The 15,910-nt window shown below is 40.0% G+C and overlaps 2 protein-coding genes across 2 annotated transcripts in view; one reads left to right on the top strand and one right to left on the bottom strand.

Annotated features, from left to right (window-relative positions):
• Window positions 1-3,153: 3,153 nt before the first annotated feature.
• On the bottom strand, window positions 3,154-5,313 carry MPLKIP (M-phase specific PLK1 interacting protein). The gene is made up of 2 exons (XM_058570621.1): window positions 4,733-5,313; window positions 3,154-3,671 (listed from the first exon to the last, which is right to left on the bottom strand). Exons 1-2 carry the CDS (start codon window positions 5,186-5,188, stop codon window positions 3,471-3,473), a joined length of 657 nt encoding a protein of 218 aa, XP_058426604.1. The 5' UTR covers window positions 5,189-5,313; the 3' UTR covers window positions 3,154-3,470.
• A 211-nt stretch (window positions 5,314-5,524) lies between these two features.
• SUGCT (succinyl-CoA:glutarate-CoA transferase) overlaps window positions 5,525-15,910 on the top strand; it is a 728,470-nt gene continuing 718,084 nt past the window's right edge. The window contains exon 1 of the mRNA XM_058570632.1: window positions 5,525-5,649. Within this exon, the coding sequence (XP_058426615.1) occupies window positions 5,550-5,649 (100 nt within the window). The 5' untranslated portion in view covers window positions 5,525-5,549. The remainder of the gene's footprint in view (window positions 5,650-15,910) is intronic.

The following is a 15,910-nucleotide window of genomic DNA, read 5'->3' as shown; positions in this document are numbered from 1 at the left end:
CCTTATCATTTGCTTGTTGCCTAAAAATAAAGTGCCTTTCCCTTCATATTATGTTCTTGTTCTCTCTGCTTTACTTTCACTCAATTCACCCACAGGAAAAATGGTTTTTTGAATAGTCAGGAGACAAAAAAGGCAAGGTCATTAAACAAAAACTCATCACATTATCTCCCTACTTGACAACACATCTGAATTCTGAACATCTCCACATGGGCCAATATAACCCATTTCTAAGACCACACTTCACCCATAATGAAAATACATTAAATTCCACCATAATTCCTTGAATAGGGCAGTCAGAAAAGTCAGCTCAGGTTCAAAGGGAAGGGACATGACTCCACATCTTAATGGGGTAGTGGCAGGTTCTGGAAGAGAATGTGGGACCTGAAATATTGTTGGGGTCGTTTTTGGAAAATACAACCTGCCGTAGGTTTCTTTCGTAAAGTGGGAGAAGGGTGATTGCGAAAAGGCAGAAGGGAAAAAGGAGAACTGGCATAATCCACTGAACATGGAAATATTCTCTAGGCAGATCAATTTTAACAAAGAGTATACATGAGAATTGAGGATGTGGAATCTCTTAAAGCTATCTATGCCTGCATTTCCCTTGGAAAGCTGAATACTCCCGGGAGTATGCATACCCTTGTTTGAAGACCCAGCTATAGATTATACTTTCATTTTTTAAATTATCTGAATATTTAAGATGCATACTTAACTAAAAATTTTTCTATTTAGCATTTTTATGGAGGTAAAAATGTGTATTCTGAAACACTAAAAAAAATAATTTTTCATTTTAAAGAATGACCAATTCCTTTCACTCAGCTAAAAAAAAATAGGCTAACAATAGAAACAAATGAAATTATCAATGTCCCAAGAACTTTGATAACTGAATATACTATCAACTAGAGCAAAACAGCAATGCACCTTTCCTGAGGACAAAAAATGTTTCTTTTAAGAAAGTCAGAAAAGGTCAGATCTCTGGACGTAGATGTTGGTAGTTTGGTAAGAAAGAAATTTTACATTTAGTTGTTTAACATTACACTTATAAAGTACACAGTGAAATAAAATGCACATCAACCATTAGAACAGTTACAATTTGAAGGTCTTCCAAATATGAAGTGACTACATTGGCACAAAACCATTCCTGACTTCCTTTTTCATCTTTGCCAATAACCCAATGATCTCTAAGAGATGGTTTAATAACGACTTCCAAATGCCATTTCCTAAAGATATTCCTTACCTATGAAGTTCAATAAAAGGTGTACAAAAGTATCCTACTTCCTCTAATTTTCATCATACATCATGACCTCAAATCATCTGGAAAGACAGGATATTAGGGAATAAAGACATTTCCTTTAAAACAGTGGGGGAAATTAATTTACTATCCCTTTTATATACAGGAGATAAGGCAGAGCAATAGTTATAATCAGAATGTCTGCATTTATTCACCAAATACTTATTCAGCACCCACTATTTTCCAGGCATCATTCTAAGAGCTGAGGACATAGGGGTGAATGAGAAAGCAACAGCTACCATTTATTGAGTGCTTACTATGTGCCAGGCTCTGGCCTAAGAGTTGCATGTGTATAAACCCATTTAATCCTCAAACACAATACCTCTATGACATGGGTACTATTAATTTCATTTTACATATGAGAAAATTGAGGCATAGAGAAGTTAAATAACTCATCAGCTAGTAACTGATAGAAATAGTCCTGGCTCTCATAGGAGCTTCTATTAATCTAAAATCCTTCGCCTCTCATTTTCTTCTCTGCCTCTGTGAAAAACCTAATGAGCAGAGAGAACTGGGTATGGCTAAAATAAGTGGTGTGACCATTTCAGATGTTCCTTTTTTTTTAATAATTTTATTTATTTATTTTTTCCCCAACGCCCCAGTAGATAGTTGTATGTCACAGCTGCACATCCTTCCAGCTGCTGCATGTGGGACGCGGCCTCAGCATGGCCGGAGAAGCGACACGTCGGTGCGCGTCCGGGATCCAAACCCGGGCTGCCAGCAGCACAGCGCGCGCACTTAACCGCCAAGCCACGGGGCGGCCCCTCAGATGTTTCTTTCTGGGAATATTTAAACAAAATCTTAACTAGCTCTATCTTCATCATATATTATGAGCTCAAAATATCTAAAAAGCCTGCAAGTTATAAGACGATTTTGTTTAAACAGTCAGGGGAAAAAATCCCTTCATATTTTTTTTATTTTTTTAAATTTTTTATTTATTTATTTTTCCCCTAAAGCCCCAGGTGATAGTTGTAAGTCATAGTTGCACATCCTTCTAGTTGCTGTATGTGGGACGCGGCCTCAGCATGGCCGGAGAAGCAGTGCGTCTGTGCGCGCCTGGGGTTCCGAACCCGGGCAGCCTGCATCGGAGCGCACGCACTTAACCGCTAAGCCACGGGGCCGGCCCCCCTTCATATTTTTATATTACTCTAGGTATACATATATTGTAGCATCCCTTTCTTTGGAAAACCGCTTCTCTAATCCAGGTAGGCGTGGTGGGGCTGAAGATTATGGGATCATGGGACCCCTGAAGATCATAGGGGCAGTCCATGGTTCAAGCTAATTAGGCCTCACTGCCTTGGTCATAGTTATTGGTTCAGGACTACAGAAACACGATCTAAACATGGCAAATCTGTCTTTCCTGGGATTGATGTTCTCCTCCAATGGAAGTGATTTGAGACTGCTGGTAGCCATCTTCCTTGGCCTCAAGAGAAAAATGACTCCACAATACCGAGAGATGTAGAGAAATTCAGATACAGGACACTTTTATCTAGGTATGCAAGAAATAGGTCTATCCTTGCCAGCTGCAGTTAAATAAGTCTAAAGGTACAAATACCCTTTTTTACTTAAGTTTAAATAGCTTTCTGTGATTTCCAATCAAGTTTCAACGCATTTTTACAAAAGCATTACATAAAATGTGCATGAAGAACAATGGTTATAATGAATATGAATGGAATTCTCTTTTATTTTCTTCCTTCACTCCTCTTTCTCTATGAACAAATATAGAACTGCCTACAGTTCAAAGGATGGTTTATCTATTTCATTTTCAAAATGGGTATGCAAAATATGTACCTATGAATTCTAAGTGATTACAAAGCATTATTTTAATAATTCTACTTTAGCATATGACACCACCACAATATAGCTAGAAAGACAAAATGTTTTATTTTAAAACATTGAAAAAACATTAAAAGACAAATGTCCATTATATAACCAAGAATGTTAAATATTTGGAAATGGTAAATCTTCTAAAATGTGGCAGGCACTTCCAGAGAGCTTAATATTGCAAATTATCCTACCATATGTCTTCCCTAATACCAACAATACTTGATATGACAAAAAATACCACGAAGACCCAACTAATCATTCAAAGTCACCATCTTAGGGTTCAACTTAATTACACAAGTAAGTTTTGTCCATGATGTTCCTGACACATGAAGGTTCCAGTTGAATTTCAGAAATGTTAACAAAAGTATCTTCCTTTTTTGCCTGAGAATGTTTGAGTATTGCTGTATTGTTGGTTAATATCCACTACAGATACTGGTTCTAGGCCAGCCCAAGGGTCTTCAAGCATTGAAGGCTTGAAATAACTTTCCAACTCATTAGACATTCTTTTTTCTCTACCACGCCCTGATCCAAATGGTGTAGATGTCCTTGGAGAACCCTTTAGAAAAAAAATTATCAGTTAAAAAAACGTTTAGTAGAGATAATCGGTACTTTTTTAAGAAAGCTACTGGGGATCACAATGCTAGTTAAAAGTTGGGTCTTGAACTCAGATATGTTCAACTGCAAAGTCCATGCTTCCTTTAATCTAGTGTTTTGGTTTGTAAAAAGTATGTAAACCAACGTGATATATTCATTTATTAATAATTTCACGCCCACTGTCACCTCAGTACTTTTGGATTTCTAATATAATAACTTTGCAGAACTATCACCTGATGACGAAATAAGAAATTAATTGTATTTCGATTTTTCCTCAAAATTTCAATCTTTTTTTCAGAGGAAAATTAAAACTTTTTTTTTTAACCCTACAGCTTCAAAATTTCTAGAATCTTTCCATCTCATTGTAAACTCTATCTCCCTAGCTCCAGACTCAAAGGGGCTGGGGTTGGTTTAGCATAAGGGAAGTTAGAAATCACGCAAGTTTTAAACCACAGAAATCCTACACACACCAGAAATGCTCCCTCTGTCTCCTGCATTCACTCTCACTGAGCAGAACGAGCAACTTCCACTATCCACCGATTTTCCGCTGAGACGACTTGGAGCAGAAGACAGCGTAGTTCGAAAAAAGCCACACCGCCCCCACAAAAAAAAGTGCCAGCAGTAAGAAGATGGCACCGGTCTTTAACCCTATAACCGAGATGAATTCAATGCTGACTCATTTGCTTTTTTCCCCCTCGGAGACTGGGGGTCAGAATAATTTACTGAGACGAACCGGCAAAGCCCCTGGCAGAGGAGAGAGAATTAGGGAAATCCGTGTAGGAGGAGCAGTGGACTGGTTAAACGCAGGAGGGCTCTAGAAACAGAAAATACGGCTCTGCTACATTTTAGGGTCATCTAAAGAGAGTTACTTAACGTCTCCAAGCCTCAGTTTATTCATCTGCAAAACGGGGCTAACAATAGTATCTCACCTCACAGAGGATTAAACAAAATAATCCACGGAAAGGGATTATTAGTACCATGCCTGCCATACAGTAAGAGCTCGGCAAACGCTGGCTATATTACCTGGGGGTGGGTCTGCTGCTGCCCTGGGGAGTAGCCGAATTGCTGCTGGGACCCCGCGGGGGACTTGGAGTAGGAGCCAGGGTAGCCGCCAGGGGACGGAGACCCGAACCGGCCCCCGGGGAAGCTGCCGCCGTGTCGCGGAGACTGGCTGCTTCCGTAGGGCCTAGACCGAGGCCCGTACGGCGGCGTGTGGTGCGGACTCCCGTACCCGTCCCGAGGGGAGGGCGGCCGCGGTCCGCCTCCGCCCGGGGCGCCCCGGAAGCTGCTCCCGCTACCCCAACCTCCTACACCCGGGACGGGGTAAGGAGGAGTCGGGGGTCGAAAATTCTGTCGGTGCATATCGAGAGACGAAGATGAGGACCTCACGGCCACCTTCTCCCAGCGGAACTGTTCCGACCAACCCTTCAGGGAATTGGTGGTCCTTTTCCATAACAGTCCTCCGGCCGCCAGAGCCATACAGCACGTTGGTTCCGGCCTCGCAAAGGTTCCGCCAGGGGCAGCCTGATAAGTGGGTTATTGAATTGGGTGGAGATTGAAAAGATTTAAGTGAAGGAAGGAGGAAGAAAAAGGATAAAGGAAAGGGCGAATACGCGACCCAACAATGACGTTTGCAGTCTCGCGGTCTTTGGTTGGGACAGACTGACTAAACCTCTGCCCCACGGGTGACGCGGGCCTGGAGCGCTCATCGCGGCCCGGCCCCTCCCGTCTGGCGCGGGGCGGGGCCTGGGGTGTCCGCGGGCGCCCCCGGTGGCTGCGGCTCGCGCGCCTGCTGCGTTCTCGCCTCACGCGGGGAGCGAGGATATCTGAGAGGCGCGCGATGCTGGCGACGCTGGCGAGGGTCGTGGCTCTGCGGAGAACCGGCCTTCTCTCCTGCCGGGGCGGCGGGCGGGGGCTGTGGAGCGGCCACCCGCAGTCAGGTACCCTCCCAGACTCGGTCCGGGCGGCGAAGGGGACCCCAGCCCCAGGCTCGCCCTCAGGCAGCGCCCCGAGGAGAGCGCCCGCGCTTTCCTGAAGTGTGTGCTGCCCCCGCAGCCCGCCCTGTGGCCTTTCCCGCCCCCCGGGCCCTCGCTCCGTGGCCGCGCGGCTACTTCGGCCCGCTCTCCGGCCGCCCCGGCGTCACCCTGCCCGGCCGGGGGCCGGAGGCCGAGAGCTCGCCGCTGCGGCTCCGGCCCCTGCGCGGTCATCCTGGCGGACGCCTCGCCTCTCTCCCTGCTGCTGCCCTCTCGTCGCCAAGTTTAATAGCTTAAAAAATGTACCCCCAGCCGAATCGCAGAAAGGATTTCAGACTGCATCTTTAAGTAAATTGGGAGAGAGGCTGGGCTGACGAATTCCGGACTTGACTCCCTTGTTCTTGTTGAATGGAAGCGGGTAAGGGAGGTGCTTAGGAAGCAGATACTGATTTTCAAAAAGAGCAAAATTTGGCCAAAGCCTTAAAATCTTGATTGTTTCACCGACTTTTAGTGATAAAGAAAAATGTGATAATTCAAGGGTGACACCTGATGTATAATAAAACACGCCTTTGTACCAGATACCTGCCCCAGAATTTTATTTAGAATTTGAAATTTAGATTTACTGCAGTTTTATAGAACTTTCTTTACTCTCTCAGAATTTGGGAATGGTAGTCCACTGAGTCTTGAGATGAGGTTGTAGGAAACAGAATCTTTTAAAGAACTTTGGGACTCATTAAATCATAGACTAACGGGTAGCCTGGACCTGTGCTCTTCAGCCTATACACCTTGTAGCTGCCTCTCCTCACGGTGTCTCTGACATGTTCTGTGACATGCCTAGCTGAGGAGTGTGATGTCTTCTTAGCTGCCATCCTCCTGGATGAATGGAGATATAAACGCAGTTTTGTTGTTGTTGATTCTGAGAGAATTCGGTTCACCAAATTTCTCCTTAAGAAGCAAGTTGTAGAATCAATCAAGGCAGGATAGTACCATCAAGGCTTTGTGATGCAATTAAGGCCTTAGGACCCCAGATTATCCACTTGATTATATGCTTCTGTCCTGGCCAAAAACTCACCTTTCTGCATGTTGTCTTTGGTGCTTAGCTTAATGCTGGGTAATTGGACACTCACATGTTTACTGAATGAATGAATGGGTCACATCATATTGATCAGTGCCTCTCACCTGTCATACTTTTTATATCATCAACCAATCTACTTTTCTGGGGGGGAGGGAGTGGAAAAATGAGGGTGGTGAGGACCAAAACTACCTTTATTAATTTTTTTATGAATGGCAAATGATTTGCAGAATTGAGTAAAATACTGTAAGTTGTCTTTTTACTTGGCTTACACTTCTAGAATGCTTTTCCCTATCATGATGTCTTCCTATTTTCTACACATATGAACTTGCATTAGAAATGGGGGAGGGAAAGAAATGCAGTGGAAAGTTTTGATTGATTGATTATGCATGACATTGTGCCTTTCATCACATTTGCTGGTATATATGAAGACTGAGGGAGAGTTAATTCTTAATAATTAAATGAAAACTCCAGATTCCACTTGGATCACTTCTGAGAATAGGTCACTTGCCTTTTTATGTATGAGAAATTGGCCAAGAGAAGTTAACTGACTTGCTTAATTTAAGTTCACGTAGCAAGCAGAGATGGGACCAGAACTCAGGCTTCTTGAATCCCAGGCAATTGTTTTTTTCCCCCAAGTAAACAAATATGAATTGACAGTCAGTCTGTTCTTTAAAAAATGCAATAGACAAAGACGCATGCAAAATTTTGAAAATGGTACTGTGTAGCATATTACTTCACATTTAGAAGTTAGTAGTTATAACCTTAATATAGAATTTTTATAAATGTAGCTAGAATCTTCCCAGGTGTTAGCCTGGGAATTGCAGTTTGGCTGCCTGAACTGTTGGGTCTGAGATCTCCAGGCATCTATTTGTATTGAATTTATTTGTGTGGTGGTGAGTTCAGGGGAAGAAAGATGAGGGGAAGGGGAGAAAGTTTCATGTTGGGTTACCTGGAGGTAGTAAAGTGAACTGGGATGATGAATATGAGAGTATGGTGGCTGCCCCAGGAGCTAAGTCTGAGTCCTCTGGAGAGAAAAGGACACTTCTTATTTTTGTGAGCAACAGAGGTATGGTTCCCGCAAAAACAAAATTGCAGTTCTGTTTAGGGAGGACCACCATTAGAAAACAGGATCCTGGATAGGGCAATTCTTTCATGGAAGACACTATTAGTGGCTAGGTGCTGTCCTCAAGTGGCATTGTATACTGACATCAACAGACAGAACATCAAAGAACTTTCTGAGTACCCATGAGCTATGTGGGGGGCCCTGGAAATAATTGGTTAACTTTGTGTTGATGTGTGTTTTACAAGTTTTACATTAGTGCAGGTAGAAGTACCAAGCCAAGGAAGTTGAAGTGTAAATGTAAATGAGATGTTATCTGTTTCCATAAGACTGAGGATCTTTATTTAGGTTACCTAAGATTTTTTGGTGTTTCTTTTTTCAGTGGATTTCAAATTTTTTTTTAATAGAGGCTTATCTTCCAGCAACCATACTTGGAAGTCCAAAATATGAGAGCAGATGGGCTGTGTTTGAAGCAGGAATTGGGGTCCCAGAGCCCTGCTCACTCTGTACCCCTACTTTAACTGTCCCCCTAAAAAAGAGGCTTCTGGGGCACCTGTGAGGAATTCCCAGGGCACTTCAGAAAGCGTTTGAAAGTCAGTATTTTAGGAGCTGTCAGGTATTAACCTGTGCTGCAAATATAAATACTTTGGTTAGTTTTACTGTAAATTATTAAGAAGTGAATATTTTCATGTTTCTGAATGGTCAGGGCTTTCAAAGCCAAGAAAACTAAAACCTTAGTCAAAGGTCAGGCCTTGGAAGTTAAAAGATGACTAAATAGATTGTTAGAGAACTCCCAGGAAGTTTGTGTTTCTATTTCCAAGGGGTATAAAACTCAGAGCCTTGGAGACATTCCTGAGATTGAGATTGTAAACCCAGTGAAGTTTATCTTCCCCCGCTGGGGATATTTATATACATTCCAAAGGGTGAGAAATCAGGGAGCGTCCCCTTTTCTTCCCAAGGAGAATTTGCTTACATTAGGGAGATTAGTTTTTTCTGCCTTTTTCAGGGGAAGGTTTCTGCCTTTTTCAGGGGAAGGTTTCTGCCTTTTTCAGGGGAAGGTGGCAGCTAGGCAGAAATTTATACTATATAAATTTCCAGATTCATAATTTTGGGGACATTTCCTGTGGTTTAACCCCTGTATGTGCAGGCCTAACCAACTGACTGTCATTACAACACCTGTGGCATATTAGGTGTGGGAAAAATGGTGCATTTCTTGATGTAAGTAATAATAACTCTGCCCTCTGCTCCAGAAACCTCATGTGTACTCTCAGGCTAAAAATGAATAAATACAGGGTGGGCCCCATGGCTTAGCGATTAAGTGCGCGCGCTCCGCTACTGGCGGCCCGGGTTCAGATCCCGGGTGCGCACCGACGCAGTGCTTCTCCGGCCATGCTGAGGCCTCGTCCCACATGCAGCAACTAGAAGGATGTGCAACTGTGACGTACAACTATCTGCTGGGGCTTTGGGGAAGAAAAGGAGGAGGATTGGCAATAGATATTAGCTCAGAGCCAGTCTTCCTCAGCAAAAAGAGGAAGATCAGCATGGATGTTAGCTCAGGGCTGATCTTCCTCACACACACACACACAAAAATAAAATAAAAATAAAAATGAATAAATACAGATATTAAAAACATATTTTTGATGTAAAACACTTCTGAGGAGAATGTATTTAATAATTTCTACGTATAGAAATATTTATATGTATACTTAGAGCATAAGCTTTACCCTAATGTTTCCTGAAACTTTTCAGATTATCTCAGTTTTCCTTATAGAGGTCCTATTATTAGCTTTTCATGTCAAAGACTGCCAATAGTAGAAAAGTAAATGCATCTCTTGGATGTGGTTAGCTCACTCATTGATAGGGTTAGTCCTGCACTGAATACAGTAGACCACTTAACTATCACTTAAGTACTCATTGATAAAGCAAGAATTAGAAGCAACTTGTTTTTGAGAGTCTCTTGAGAGCCAAACGTTACTGTTAATGATCTTTTCAATTCTGAGCTTGTATCCGTTGTCCATGATAGTGAAGCACAGGTGAAACATTTTATACATCTTTCTTTCTTTCTTTTTTTTTTTTTTGTGAGGAGATCAGCCCTGTGCTAACATCTGTCAATCCTCCTCTTTTTTTTTTTTTTTTTTTTTTTGCTGAGGAAGACTGGCTCTGGGCTAATATCTATTGCCAATCCTCCTCCTTTTTTTCCCCATCTTCCTCCACTGTATATGGGACGCCGCCACAGCATGGCCTGACAAGCGGTGCATTGGTGCGTGCCTGGGATCCGAACCGGCGAACCCCGGGCCGCCGCAGTGGAGCGCACACACTTAACCGCTTGCGCCACTGGGCCGGCCCCAACATATTTATTTCTTATAGACTAATATTCTTCACCCAGGTATAACACAAGTGTTAATGCATTAACTCACACTTATAAAAGTTTTCATTGAAAATGATAAATTGCTAACAAAATACTTTGATATGAAGAAAAATGTAAGAGGATATGAATATTGTGTTCCAGACACAAATTTTTGTTTTAAAATGAGTAAATAAAATTTTAATGTCACTAGAATTTTTATCTTTGTATTTTTCCAATTATGAAAACAATACATACTTTTTGTAGAAAGCCTGAAATGTTTCGAAAAATAGAAAGCAAGAAAAAAATATTAATCTCTTATCCAAGAAGCAACTACTTAATATTTAAATAGAAAAAATAAACCTCAGATAGTGTAAATCTTTAAATAGGAAAATAAAAACTTGTTAAATGGGAAAACCAATTATACATGAGTGTTTATGTAATCTGGGGTTGGAAAAACATGGTACCTGTGCAGAAAAAGAGTTAACATACCAGGCCTGAGGCTGCTAACTTTAGAAGGATGTTCTTACAAGTTTGGCTGTTGGTTGGCATCTGAGAACTTGGCACTCAAACTGCTTCTTAATTAATAAAGGTGCCTGGATGGTTTGTACAATAAGTGCGATTTATGCTGAGTCTTTTCCTCTGGGAGTCTGGAATTTTGGTACGTGGTAAGCGGAGAGTGCCTATGTGAATAGCCCTCAGTAAAAACCTTGGATTCTGAGTCTGTAATAGACTTCCCTAAGCAGAAACATTGCACTTGTTACTGTATTTTTTGTTGCTGGAGAAAGAAGCATGCTTGGCGTGGTCCCTCATGGGAGAGAGAGAACGTAAGAAGCCTGTGCATGGATTTTTCCAAACTCTGTCTGTTTTTTTCCCTTGCTGATCCTGTTATATATCATGTTGCTGTAATAAACCTTAGTCATGAATACAACATGAATACAACTGAGTCCTGTGAATCCTGGTAGCAAATCACTGAAAACGTGGGTAGTCTTGAGAAATCCTGAAACAATACCAAACTCAGAAAGCAAAAGAAATGATTTTTTTGAAAGTAAAATTCCAAAACAATTCATAAAAGCAAACAGCAGAGAGGGAAAAATTACTTTTACTAAATATGACTGATAAAAGGTTAATATTCTTACTACATAAAGAATTCATACACATCAATAAGGAAAAGATAAATGTGTCTGTAGAAATATGGGCCAACAACAAGAATAGGTAATTTATAAGAGAAGATATGAAAAAAGAGCAGATATGAAAAACCGTGTTTAATTTCAGAGTCATTAAATAAATGAAAATTAAAATGACAGTGACATGCAAATTTTGAACTGTCAAATTTGCAGCAAACAAGTAAACAAAACCCCCACAAAACCAAGAGATCATATTCAGGGTTATGGAAGATGGTGTAGAACAACATTTTCATACACTTATGGTGCTAGTATATGTTAATACTGCCTTTCTGGTGGACAATTTGATAATATGTATTAGAAGTTTTAAAGAGTTTGTAACATGAACATGGCTAAGCCACCTTAAGACCTGCCTCTGTCCTTGGAAACATGTTTCTTGTTTTCCCTTCTCTATCCCCCAATAAAAGCCTTAAAGAATAATGTTTATCTTTACTACTTGAAGAGAAGTCTCTAGTGGGTTAAATAGCCCTTCACTCAGAAAGCATCCTAGACATTTCTCCTGCTCTTCAGAATTACCCATTAGAAGCTGTTAAAAACAAATCAAATTATAAAACATATTCTTTCTCACATATATATCCATCCCACACACTACTTCCAGGTTGCCCCTTCCGTCCTTTCCCCCCACCCTTGCCTTCCCTTCTATTCTTCCTAGGTAAATATCTGCAATGTTCTGTAAAATAGGGCTCAGTATCTTTTTTGTGTCAAAAAAAGGTTCATTGCATTCACAATTTAACACTGCAACATCCACCAACCCCCCCACACCTTTTCTTATTTGCTGTGATAATTATAATTCCCCTTAAGTACCCATGACATCAGCCTAGAGTGGGAGCTTTTTTGCCACTTGTCCCCTGGAAGGGATGTCTTTTCTAATTTGTGCAAAGGTCTTGCCTTTGGTCAGTCTTCTCCCAGAGGAGAGTCACAGCACCAACATTGAGAAGCTCAAGGGGCCTCTTGGGTTTGTGAGCACTCATATTCAGTAATTTGTGACTATCATTTGCTACACCAGTTCCTGGTTCAACACCTTCTGATCTTCTAAGTACTTAACTTCAGGATGGCTCATTAAAGAGCCGTGAACACCAAAGGAGAAGTTTTTTCCTTTGGCTTGCTGACTTTTGGTTATGAATTCCATAACTATAAATTGATTTATAAAGTCTATAAATTGGTACTGTTTTCTACCTTTCCACATACCAATCTATAGTACTGGTCTGTCTCCTAAATAACTTTTGAAAGTCAATCCCTTGCATATATTATGTTGTTATTTGAAAATTTTTTGATCACTTTAGTAAATTTTATAATATGAACTAAGGTGGCAGTAAGATCTGGGGTGTGTGAGGAATATGCTTTCCTTTTGCCTAGTGGGAAAAGGCTTATCATGAAACGTTTATTTGTAGACTAATTCAACTTTAGGAAGGAATTCATATGGAAGTTGAAGACCTGGAAATTGATTTCTTTAAAATGATTCATGTATCTCTTAGGAAAGTCTTCACATATCTCAGTTTGAAGACTTTTGCTAAAGGAACAGTAAAACAGTCTACCTCTGAAATGGACTTCCCAGTTGTTGACTTTGATGCTATGAAATTGCTTAGAGGCTACCATTTCTCTACCTCCAATGCTTGGCATCTTTATTGGTCATGATAGGCTAGGTTGTGCTATGGTACTAATTAGCCCGCAATCTCAGTGGCTTAATACAAACAATAAAAACATCTTTCTTGCACATATAGCTTCACTATTTGAAACTTGTAGCCTCCAAGGTCACTGCAGTGGGAGAATAGAGGCCTGGAGGATTTCATGGGATGTTTTAAGGGCCAGGCCTGGAATTGACTTATATTACTTCTGCTTATGTTTCGTTAGTCAGAATCCAGGCATTTAGCCCCAGCCTAACTGCAAGAGAAGCTGGGAAATGTAGAAGAGCAGAGGGATTTGGGATTAGCACTGACTTGTACTTTGATTCTGGCATGCTTTACCCATAACTCAAAAGGCGTTTTTCTGGTCTTTTTGCACAGTTCTTCCTGTAAATTTTTCAAGTTTTCATTACAATAGTAGCATCCAGCAGTTCTAAAACCTGTTTGATTGCTAATCCCAGAGTAATAGCCAAGTTCTTGCAGGGGAAGGGCAATTCTTAAGAAATTGGGTGTCAACATAAGGTGAAGTATAAATTATTATCTATATAACTATTGTTTTCTAGTTGTCTCTAAATGGTATAATTGCCTCGTAACTTGAGCATCATTCCACACTACCTTTTTATAGTTCAAAAATTTTAATTTCCATGGAATATCTTCCAGTGGATACTAATTTTCCAAGTACCCTAAACTCCTAAAATTGCCTGCCAAACTATGCAGTTAGGAGTAGGCTTCTAACGTGTGCTAGAAATAAAACATCCTGCTAACTGGTCTAAAGAAAGCTTCAGCAGACTAAGAGAGCATGCTTTGAAGAGATGTCCATCTTCTGCTTTTTCACAACTGAGTTCTGACAGTTAAATTCTCTGTAAAATATCAAATTAAAATATCCTTTTGGTGTATATCACATGTCACATGTTCTCTTTGATATTGATATTTGATAAGTTTGTTTTATAACTTGGCCTTTTTTTTTTTTTTAATGTCTCAGAAGATGTCTAATACGATGGGGAGGGATGCCATGATTGCTGTCATGCAGATGCGCCACTTGTGGTAGGCATCTGTCAGTTATCTCCACTCTGGTGCTGCTCAAGTTTATTTGTGTCCTGGAAACCTTAGGGCTAAATACCAAGGGAGTCCTAGAAGCAGCTCTGGCAAGCACAGAATTGATGGCAGCTTCTTTACAATTATACTTCTTTGCATGGCTGCTCAGCTGCATCATTATAATAGCTTTCCATGCTAGAGGCCAAATAAGATAGAGCGATATACAAGCTGCTCAGTATATCTCAGCAAATCACGTTACAATTGATGCCCTTTCCAACTGTTTTCCCCCCTGTAATCACCCCTGACTCCCATCCAACCTATTCTGGTCTTTCACAAATAGGCAAAATATGGCTGTAGATATCCTTTTTAAGTATAGAGTATTGAGAATCATATTTGTTTCTGTTCCTTAAAATAATCATGTGTTTTTTTTTCTTGTTTTCAAATCTGGATTAAGTTATCTATTAATAGGTGGTGTGACTGTATAGTACATATACGATGATTATGATAACAATTGTAAATTTTTAGTGAACATTTACTATATGTGAGGAAGTGTACTAAGTAAGCACTTTACATACAACATTTCATTTAATTCTTGCAAACTCTGTGATATAGGTGTTTTCATTGACGAAATTGGAGCTCAGAGAAGTGAGGTTACCCCGCCCAAGGTCTAGTAAGAAGTGGAACAGGGGATTAAATCCAGTCATTCGCCAAAGTTCATGCTGTTAACTCTTTAAAATCCATTCGTTGATTTTGACTTAAATGTGGTCTTGAAGTCCTTTCTGGGTATCTTCTCAGATAATAAAAGTAAAATTCTATTGCCTGATGTTAAATGAATTCAGTTTAAATGTTTTTGCTTCATTAAACAAAATTTTACAAATTTATTATCATTGTGAGATGGCATTGGTAGTAAAATATAGACTTCTCTTAATAGATTTGTAATGAAATGAGATTTATGGGATGATGAGACCCCCTGACTATATTTCCTGCATCATTTGAATTAAAACAGGGGCCCTAAAAGAGATCTGAATGCAGAAGACCAGTATTTTTGGAGTCTTACCTAATGTAAAGAATCGTCCATTCATTCCTAATGATGTCAAAATAGCTTTTCATATTTGAGGGCTTTTTCTGTTGTTTTTTCTCTAAAACATTTTGTTTTAGCTCTCATTTTGTTTGTTTTTTATGTCTTCATTTTATACTTTGTCTTTTTTTGCTGATTATACGAAAATATATAACTTAGCCAGTGAAGATTCTGAATAAATTCTTTCCCCAAGATTTAATCCCTGATAAAATTTTATGCATGCTCCTACAACTACCAACATATATTATTAATGTTATTATATGTTTACAAAAAATAGGATCATATTATACATTCTATTCTACAACTTGATTTTATTTTTTAACCTAGAAATATATCTTAGTCAACTTTCCATGTCAGGATATGTAAATCTGTCTGATTTTTCTTAATATCTGCATGATGTTCTGTTGTATGGATGTGCCAGTGCTTATTTAACATTTCACCTGTTGGTGGATTTTTGCATTGTTTTTAGTATTTTGCTTCCATATTAAAAACAGTGGGACAGTTTACAATAGAAGATATATGAAGTGCCAGTCATTATGTGAAAAGATGTTGTCATCATTAGTCATTGGGGAAATCCAAATTAAAACCACAATGAGAAACATACTCATTAGAATGACTAACATTAAAAAGATGAACAATTCCTAGAGTTGAGAGGATATGGAGCATCTAGAACTCTCATTGCAGCATCTCATTGGAGATTCATTTCTAACTCTCATTGGAAATCTGTTTGGCAGTTTCTTAGAAAGTTAAACATACACTTACCATATTACTCAGTCATTCCACTAGGAATTTACTCAAGAGAAATGGAAACATGTCCACACAACACTTGT

The sequence above is a fragment of the Diceros bicornis genome, chromosome 3 (genome assembly GCF_020826845.1).
Source record: "Diceros bicornis minor isolate mBicDic1 chromosome 3, mDicBic1.mat.cur, whole genome shotgun sequence".
Taxonomy (NCBI): domain Eukaryota; kingdom Metazoa; phylum Chordata; class Mammalia; order Perissodactyla; family Rhinocerotidae; genus Diceros; species Diceros bicornis.
Note: the sequence above shows the minus strand (reverse complement) of the source record. Positions and strands in the feature narration are given on the sequence as shown.

Excerpts from the sequence above, each read along its gene's own strand:
- MPLKIP (XM_058570621.1), bottom strand. The coding sequence starts at position 5,188 with ATGGCTCTGGCGGCCGGAGGACTGTTATGGAAAAGGACCACCAATTCC. Across the intron at positions 3,672-4,732 it reads AGCAGCAGACCCACCCCCAG|GGTTCTCCAAGGACATCTAC; the intron begins GTAATATAGCCA and ends TTTTTTCTAAAG.